Source organism: Phoca vitulina, unplaced genomic scaffold (assembly GCF_004348235.1).
Source record: "Phoca vitulina isolate PV1807 unplaced genomic scaffold, GSC_HSeal_1.0 scaffold72, whole genome shotgun sequence".
Lineage (NCBI taxonomy): Eukaryota > Metazoa > Chordata > Mammalia > Carnivora > Phocidae > Phoca > Phoca vitulina.
Genome location: NW_022589775.1, coordinates 6,121,337 through 6,131,383, shown reverse-complemented (window position 1 = coordinate 6,131,383; position 10,047 = coordinate 6,121,337). Strand labels below are relative to the sequence as shown.

The window sequence follows — 10,047 nt, the reverse complement described above, 5'->3', positions numbered from 1 at the left end:
GGCCCCAAACTTGGGATTCTGCTCATTTTTATTGACAACACCCTGATTTTGATCCCCAGGGGAAGCACGTATGAAAAATTCCAGGAATTTGCAATGAGGCATCAACAGAAAGAGAAGGGTGGTTTAATTTAGGATTTCTCAGCCTTGACACTATCCTCGGAAGGTTTATTTTTATAGACGTTGTGTAGCTGGTGACTGGTATTTTCGAGTTCTAAAAGCAGCAACTATTTTGCTGGTTTTTGTTTGCGTCTTTCACCTTCTGCTTTCTGCTCTCCAGTTGCCTTCAGCCCCAAAGACTCAAACCTTCTAGGATTAATGCTTTTTGAAAAGAGTTTGGAAAATAAATTTCAGTTCAGTTTTGTGGTGCAAAGCACTCAGCCTTTGGGGGTTTATAATGTCTTGGTTAGTAAGGATTCTGGAGATTCAACCCAGAGGTTTGTGTGAAGTGGAAAAAAAAAAAGACAGAACAATTCAGCCAAGATGTATTTAAATTTTAAAACAGCCATTATGTTCTGTGCTTAAATTTTGAGTTCCTTTTTTATATTTCTTAAGAGATAATGAATAGCTTCAATTTGAGAGTATGAACATCCTGGAAAAATACAGAATGACAAAGTCTCATTTTATGTTTATTAATTTTTCAGCAAGTCCACTCGTCTTCCATTTGATGAGACTAAGTGGGTTTTTTGAACTGGCATCGGTCAACATTATTACCAACTTTGTGATGAATAATATCCTTCTTGCATATCAAACGTTCAGCCTCCCACACATGCTTAATTCATTTTATTCTCAAACGCTTGGCCGTGTCTAAGTGATTGCTGTGATTCAGTTTTGAATGAAAGAATTGCTCACTTGCAGCCTGTGATAATTATTGTATAAGGCTTAGATTGTTCTTTACAAACGAGAGCAAATTTTCCATCAGTGATGAAGATAATGGGTAGCAGGTCTTTAATCTCTCCTCACTGGCTCTCACCACACCTCCCTCACTTCACACTCTGCAGACACGAGGATAAACTTCATAAGGCTTTTCTTGGCGTTAAAGCTTCATGTTGCATGTAACTACATGGTGATACCTTCTGGCCAGATCCTTCTTTACATTCCAATGAAGGGATGATTTGTTGATTTCATTTAATAGGGTTGTAGAATTGTGTGGAGTTTCTTCAAGCTTCCCTGCCATTGTCAGTGTGAGTTTCTTCATTGTTGCAACTTACAGTCAATCAAAATGATGCCTCTAAATGCTTGCACTTAAAAATAGAATGCACGAGGGTATTAGCAGCTTTCCTCACGCTAGGATGGATAGTGTAAGACACCAGTCTTAGCTGTTTCCCAGAGAGCCTGCCTGCCGTTTTGCTGGTGTCAAGTAGAAAGCAATCTGTTGAATGAAATAATTGGTTTGGGGGTACTTTGCCACTGGAAGAAGACTACTCACGAAATATCATTTTAAAGTGATTTCAGAGTTTGTGAATTGTTTTTTTCAGAAAGGTCTTGCAATTTAGACTTGCAAACCCAATTCACTTCTCTGCTGTTGAACAATTAGTTGTATATCTTCACTGTTATAGATAATTGTAATTTCAAATTGTAGCTTCAAGCTCTTGATGGCTCTCTGTCTCTTCCTGCTTTGTTTGTAGTGACCTTGCATTTCGTTCTAATGAAGTAAAAATTGTCAAATTATATAAACGAAGCAACACATGAAGTACAAGGACAGCAGTGCTTGTAACTTACTGTTTAAAAGCTTTATTTTTTTGTTATTTAGAAACTGGAAGAGAAATGAAGACTACATTCTTTGTAGTACCATTAATGGAACATTAATCGATTGATTCTTTTTAGAACTTTCTGCTGGAGCTTTAATGAAGAAGGCATCTCATCATGTTTAAATATACCCAGGTCAGGTTGATAGTTCATGGCTCTGTCTTATTTGAATCTCAACTTAGTCAAATATAAACTGCATGATCTTGGTGAGCCATTCAACCTCCCTGAACTTTAGCTCCTTTGTGTGACATGATACGTACTCCATAGGTTTGCTGGAAGCATTTAAATATGGAGAATGGAAAGCCTCTAACTCGATGCCTGGAAGAGGGTCATGCGCACACACACACACACAAAAATGTTCATTTCCTTTTCTCCTGAAGCTAATGGAAGATATTTTCTAAGATCTTTTTATTTGCAATTTTCACCTTGCAGTGGAAAAGAATCAAGACAGAGTAATGATATATAAAAATCTCTACCATCTCAGAAATGTGGCAATGGGTACTGCAAACTTACGTGTAACTTTACTACTGACTCTAAGTTTTGCTTCTGTCACTTGATTAATTTGCATGATTAAGTACTTTTCCATAGCAGGCAATGAATTCATAGCTGGTAGAAGCCTGTAAACTACTCACCCATTTAAAACAAACAAGCCAGCCCCTGTGACCAGGGACTCTGACCTTCAAACGCTAACTGGGACATTCCTCGTGGTGGGAAGAGCATAGTTACAACGTTGTGGAAAGCAGTCATCTTGTTAATTTCTCCTCTACCTGAGAACACTCTGCCAGTCACTGAGGGAGAGACGGTCTGATCCCTGGGAATTCTAATACAGCCCACAGCACAGCACCGTCTTTTTCGGGTGTGTTACTGGCTTCCAATTAGAAACTTGGGGAGCTTCCAATATGGCTTTAGTGTAATGAATAGAGATGGATGAAGCGTTTTGCAAAGGGACTTTCAAAGAGTTCTAACAATGCTGTTTGCTTTGTGAATGTTTAAAACATAGTCTATCTGTCGCCCTCAAAGATACGGAAATCCATGATTGTCCCTCTCTCCTACCCCAGGTAAGCCAGTTTACGACACGAGTCGGATCTTACAGCTATTTTGATACAGAAATATCACTGACCACTTAAGCTCTGGTAAAGTGACTTATTTTGCCAGAGGTAAAATGGTTGTGAACAGGTGGGTGGAGAGGATCGGTCATATAGGAGTTCAGAACTGACTGTCTTGCAGTGAGATGAGATAAAGGAGAATGATATCTGTATATGGTTTCCCCAGGAATAAAAAAGAGTAATTAAATATTATAGTACACTGTTAACACATTCGTTCATTACCAAATATTAAGTGCCCGCTTCCTCAAGTGTTCCTTCCCCTATCCCTGATGTTTACAATCCCTTCAAGAGCCTTTGGTTTGTCCGTGATAAAAATGCATGCTATCTGTAAGTGTCTGTGTGAAAAAAATAGCTTTTGAATATATTGAGCATCTTGGGAGAAAGACACTGTACCCTTTTAAATTAACATCATAATAATTTTAAAATTTAACTAAGCCCATTTCACTGGCATATTAATGAATCTTATGAGTCACTCTTACCTATTGTTATTGGATTAAAAATTTTAGGAATAAAGCTCATCCGATTTATTTAGAAAGGGACTTGGCTACAAACACAGTACCACTAAATTAGCTTCTAATTTGTTTTGCTGCTTGAACATAAAGGGTGAGTCCCACTGCCCTCTACCTTTCCTGAATGTGTCTTGCTCTGGTCACTTGGTTGATTTTCTGAGCCAGCTCATACCCTAAATATAAGTCCTTGTGTGTTGTTTCCTGGGAGGTGTTGTCATTGTCATCCTGAAGCGTATTCAAGGAGGTTCCTTGTCCGTGAGAAGCCCCATTAGCTATGGAACACTGGCTGGTTAAGTTATGCTTAAAACATATTAAATGCCAACAACAAACCAAACAGGGTGTGGGTTCGTAATGAGTCCTGGTCAGAAGGGAGAGAGTGCATGATGGCAGGATGGTGGCATGTTTGGTGTTACCGTCAGATCGACACTCATTGTATCCAAGCAACATGAATAAGGGGCAAAGTGTGGGCTGGGATGACCGATAGCTTTGAAGCTGTCAAGTAACCTTCTTAATCCTGGCACTAAGTAAAGTACAGAAGCCTCATGATTTAGTTACCAAACTACTAAACTGTCTTTATGAGGACGAAGGCTTCTCAAGAGACAATTAACCTAGAGATTCACAAGATGTTCTAAGGCATGCTGGTCTGAGCCAAAGAAGCCAGGCGGACCAGGGCGGGAGCCCCACCCACCAGCAGGGATATATAAAAGCTCAGGGACCTGAAGGGACATTCACAATTCAGGAGCTAGCTTCAGCAAGTTACCCGCAGCTCTCTGTCTGGCACCATGTCCTACAACTGTTCTACAAGGAACTGTTCTTCCAGGCCAATTGGAGGACACTGCACTGTCCCCGTGGCTCCAGCTGCCACAGCTTCTTCCCACGATGCCGACTGCCTGAATAGCATCTATTTGCCCAGTTCCTTCCAGACTGGCTCCTGGCTCCTGGACCACTGCCAGGGGTCCACCTCTGAGTCCACTGCTTGCCAGCCAACCTCTTACCAGTCAAATCCCTGCGTCTCCAGCCCTGGACAGGTGACCTGCTCTCGGCAAACCACCTGTGTCTCCAATCCCTGCTCAACTACCTACAGCCGGCCACTCACCTTTGTCTCTAGTGGCTGTCAGCCCTTGGGTGGCATCTCTACTGTGTGCCAACCGATGGGAGGAATCTCCACCAGGTGCCAACCGGTGGGGGGAATGTCCACTCTCTACCAACCAGCCTGCGGGGTCTCCAGGACGTACCAGAGGTCCTGCACGTCCAGCATGTCCAGCTGTCGAAGAACTTGCTAAGTGTGTGGGAGCCAGTGAGCGAATCAAGACTCCAGGACCTGCCAGCGGTGTTTCCAGGCTCGTCCAGCATGCTGCCTGTCCCTGAACAACTCTTCGTTGCTGACCACTGTTCTGATGGCCTTACTGCTTGGCTGCTAGCTCTGAATAAGCTGCCTTTGGCAATCGATGATTGTCCTGGCTAACACCAAGCTTATTTTAAGGGTTGGTCACTGGTGGCGCATATGCCTCTGGATGTTTCCAGAAACTTCACTTCCCATACCCCAGTCTCCGGTGGTTTTGACATGTTTTGACCTTGCTTCTGTGTCTTCTGGCTTCTGCTTTTGTGCCTCTGAGGAAGGGAACTTGTCTCGCTCTGTATTTTCTCAATAAACCTGCTTACTTGGCATTGCAAATGTCTGTCTCAGTAGAGTTCTTTATTTGCAAGGGTTTTTGCTGTCTATGAGCCATCCTTGCTGACCAGAGCCTGACATTCGTCTCTGAGCATAGAGTATGGGTTCAGTCATTGTGTTTAATGACAAGCAAGGGAATATCTGATATTTTACTTGGTTAGAAGGCTTTGGACATGTAGTGATCTAGAGTGACGTGTCCTCTATATTTACTCCAATTTGTATGGGTGCACAGAATAATTTCCATGTAGGAAAAAGAAAAGTTACCCCGGGAAACCAAGTCGTTTGGGAAACTATCCAGTGAAGGAGGTGGTGGATCTGTTAGAGTCTCAGAGTCTTACTTTACCAGAGGACCGCAGTGGAAAACTTTGCAGAAGGTCCCTTCGTGATCAGACCAGATGGAGGGAGAAAGAGGAAGGGTGGGGAAGTTGGTTTCCAAGGCCTGAGATTCATGGCATCAAAGGGTGGCTCCAGTTGTATATTCCCCTCACTTGCTGCAGAAGTTTGGTAGATCCTCCACACCCTTCCCCCCTGCCCCCCCCGCCCCCCCTCCCCACCCGGGGCCAAATGCCCAGAGTAAATCAAAGCTCCTGGTTTCAGTAAATCTGGGCAGGAGAAACTTAAAAGCAAACTTCAGAAACACATAGTGGTTTATTTTAATAAGAGCCTTATTCCATGCTTGTTCTCCCCTGGATCCTGTGTATTGATAAAACAAACCATCTGGACTGGTGATCCACACACTAACTCCTTTTGCTTTTTTTTTTTTTTAAAGTGAGAACTGGCCGCCTATTGGTTTGCTTTTGCCCTTCCTTTTCCTCTGTTACATCCAGAAACACATCTCTGTATTTCCTTTACAGAGTTACTCTAGGAGAAACAGAAGAGGAAGATTTTTTACAGAGAATGGAAGCATACAAGGTGTGTGTGCCATGAGCAATGGGCGCTTTTTGCCTACCTGAGGAGCTCAGTGCCTGGTGCAGACCCGGATCAGCAACCTCTATTAACAAAATGGTTTTCTTATTTCACTAAGGGTTTTTCAGAGATGTATAGAGGATTTCTGGTTAGATGGCATATTTTCAAATTTTTCCTACTGCTCACTCTACTCTTAGAATTAATCAAAGACATGTTAGGATGAATGACTCAGCAGTAATATTTCATTAAAGTAAGACATGGTTTTTATTATATATTATTCCAGACCCATTGTCTTTAAAAGTAAAACTCTGGGTTTCAGATATGTTCTGGTTTATTCTAAAATAGAAGTCACTGGGGGAACCCTCCATGCTTCTTCAAAGCTGTTGCTTCCATGACTCTCACTGATTGCGTATCTCAGTCACTTCACATATGATCTGGAAAATTCAAAGTTTTTCAGAGGTTGAAAAATTATTTAATTTTTTATTTATTCTTTAGCTTTTTAGATTTCAATAAAAAGTTATAAGGATGGAGACGCCTTCCTTTTCTTTTTTATTTAGGTGGCTAATCATCTTAATAGATTCACATATTAGTAATTTACAATAACAGGTTTTATGGGCTGCTATGAATAAACTTTTGCTTGGGCTATTATAATGGTGTGAACATCTAAGGATGACGTAGCTATCCTGCGAAGCTACTTTCTTGCCTTTATTTCTGATGGGGGAATTATTCTATTTGTACTTGAACTTTGAAAGTTTTCTCCATTCTTTGCTTTATTTCACAATAAATGATAAAGTTTCTGTGTTCACCTTTGAGGCCTGTCTTTTAAAAGATAGGGCAATGATTTCTTTCTCTTCTTGGTCTGGCGCCTAGAGAAGGGTCTTATATGTATGTAATATCCTGGAGCCGTGGGGAAGCAGTTCGAGGGCCCTTGGTTCAAATCCTGGTTCTGCCGCTTGGTTACAGGGTTGTGAAGCTCCCTAAACCTTAGCCCAACCGTCAAATGGACAAGATGGTAGCATCTCATGCCCCCATTTGCAGGAATAAACTGAGGTAACATGTGTGTCTCCCAGGTATCAGCTGAGGCGTCCTGCTGTTTGGTATTAAAGTGAACCTAGCATTCTTGGGACACCTGGGTGACTCAGTCGGTTAGGCATCTGCCTTTGGCTCAGGTCATGGTCTCAAAGTCCTGGGATTGAGTCCTGTGTTGGGCTCCCTGCTCAGCAGGGAGCCTGTTTGTCCCTCTGCCCCTCATCCTGCTTGTGTTCTCTCTCTCTCTCAAATAAATAAATAAAATCTTAAAAAAAAAAAAAATAAAGTGAACCTGGCATTCTCAACTCCTTTCCCTCTTCGGTGGAAGTCTTGGCTACTCCTGGCATCTCTGAAGGGTCTGAGTTGAGAGTCTGGGAGGAGGTGCCTTACTGTTTTCCTTCCTCATCCCTCTGGCTCTGAACTTGCACTTTAGAAAAATGAGTTCATTTTGTGGCTCTTCTTCCTGTTGCATAGTCTGGTTCTGTTCAGATTGTAATGATTCAGGCATCTTAGCCCTACTTCCTTCCCTTGATGTCCACAAAACCCGCTTACACAAGGCATCTGTGTGTCTAACAGACTTTACAGAAAGTTCGGGACCTAGATGGTATTTATATTCTAGTGAGGGAAACAACTTAAAATTGAATTTAGACATTAAGAAGTTCTTGGGCCATTGTCTCTGGAACATTATCATATTCAGTTCAGAACGAAAGCTCTCGTTCCTTCCCTCCTTTCTGCCCTCCCTCCCTCCCTTCGTTCCTCAAATACTAGACCTCTAATGTTCCAGCTTCGGTGCTAAGTGCTGGTTATGCAGCAGTGAACAAAACCACCATGATTCTTGCCCTCATGAAGCTCATAGCTTAGTTAATTAGAGTAATTTCTGTAGAACTTTTTTATTTTCTTCTGTATCTTCCCCTACAAATGCTTATGAGCGCTTACCAAGGTGTTACATCACATATGTTCTCTGAAAAGGGTGGGTTTTTCTACCTTTTTTCATATATGATGCTTATTTATATTACAACTATGATAAAAGCTGAAAATACAACCAACCCCTGGGATATTTGGCTTTAAATCTAGGAGACATAAAGCTTGTAAAAGTCAAGGGAATGAGCTGATAATCGGTTGAATGGCAAGAATGAACGGTTGACAAATTAGGGTGCAGACCCAGACTGGTTCCCTCTAAAAGGGCACTCTACCTTCAGAGAAGGTAGGCTCTGCAATTTGACCCTAGCCTTGGCAAATATCTACTTGGTTTCTTTACATTTTCTGGAAACTACAATTTCCACTGAGGAATTTATAAATGCCTTCATATCTGAAGGGTCTTGTGTTAGCTTTCATGGGGCCGAGATCCTTATTTATTAGGGTCACTAGCTCCAATTTCTTTTATATGCTCTACTTTCCTACATTTAACTGCCTGCTAGGCCTTTCCAGAAATATGTCTTATAATAACATTCAAAGAAATTTTCAAAACTCAAATTGCTCATAATGAAACTTATTAATTAGGGGTATGATTTCAGATTATATAACAGTTGCATGTTTCAGATTATATAACAGTTGTGATAAGGAACTAGCTCCCATTAGCACAAAGAGCTATTACAAGCAAATATGAAGGCTTTATGGAAGTTATTCTGTGCATTATTATGGAAATGGATGATAAAAGGGACAACACAGTGTAAGAATTGTGCTAATGGTAGTTCTAGTACCTGTGAGAAAGGCAGGTGATCATCCTGAGCAAGAACTGGGTGTGGTCAGGGTAGGATTTTTTTAGAGGTGTGTCGGTTTCATAACCACAGACTTTCTACCATAAAATAGTTTACCACTGAAATTCCTTCAGAAAAAGTGACTTTATCAGCTTGGATCTGAAAGTCCAGCTCCCCTAAACCACCTTTTCCCTCCATTAACCATTTTAATACAAGTTTTCTTGGGAACACATCAATTGCATCATGGCAGAGAAGACTTTATATCACTCAAATGAAATATTCTTTTACAAAAACTTCTCATTATACTGATTCTTGCCTTTTGGTTAATGCTGCCACTCTCTTCTAAGTCACCTGGGATGGAAATCCCGTCACTGTGTTTTACTTCTCTTTCCCCTAACTTCACACACTTAATTCCTTAGAGATGTAACAATTCTTTGTTTTTTTCTTAACATTTCCTCTGTCCCAGCCTGCTGTGGGCAGTCATACCTCACACTACAGTAGTGTAATAAGCTCCTAAGTGATTCTAGCATTTCTATGTCCTTTCTGGACAGCTCTATCAAATCTGTTTGTATTAGCTCGCCAGGGCAGCTATAACAAAATATCACAAACTGGGGAGCTTCAGCAACAGAAATTGATTGTCTCACAGTCTGGAGACTAGGAGTCTGAGATCATGTGTCAGCAGGGGTTTGTTTCTACTGAGGTTATAAGGGAGAATCTGTTCCATTCCTCTCCCTGAGCCTCTGGTGGTTTGCTGGCAATCTTTGGCATTCCTGGGCTTTTAGAAACACTCTGATATCTGTCTTCATCTTCACATGATATTCTCCCTGTGTGTCTATGGGTGTAGGCTGTGTCCAAATTTCCCCTTTTTATAAGGACATTAGTTATACTGAACTAGGGGCCCACCCCACTCAAGTATGACTTCATCTTAACTAATTAGCTCTGCAATGATCCTATTTCCAAACAAGTCACATTCTGAAGTACTGGAGATGAGGACTTCAATATAGAAATGCTTGGAGGCACAAGTCAACTCATAACACTATCAAGGCACAACTCTGATAATGTCACTTCTCGACTCAAAAATATCAAAACATGCTTATTGCCTAATGAACGCTCTTCAGACTTGCTGGCCTAGCATTCATAATTCCCAGCAGAGTACTTAATAAATGCTCAGTAAGCATAAGAAGAATATAATGTTTAAGTTTTGGGGTTCTTATTCATTTCTATACTTGAAAGTCTAATTAATAGTTGATGTGTTATATTCGTCATGGTTCTCCAAAGAAACAGAACCAATAGGAATATATATATACATATATATATACACACACACATGCATATTTATATTTATATATTTATTTATATATATTTCTTGTATATAAAGAATA

General features: G+C 41.0%; 1 protein-coding gene across 1 annotated transcript; it reads left to right on the top strand.

The window, feature by feature from the left end:
• Positions 1–4,143: 4,143 nt before the first annotated feature.
• Positions 4,144–4,644, top strand: LOC116624995 (keratin-associated protein 11-1). The gene has a single exon (XM_032393282.1). The coding sequence runs from the start codon at positions 4,144–4,146 to the stop codon at positions 4,642–4,644; it is 501 nt and encodes a 166-aa protein (XP_032249173.1).
• The last annotated feature ends 5,403 nt before the right edge of the window (positions 4,645–10,047 follow it).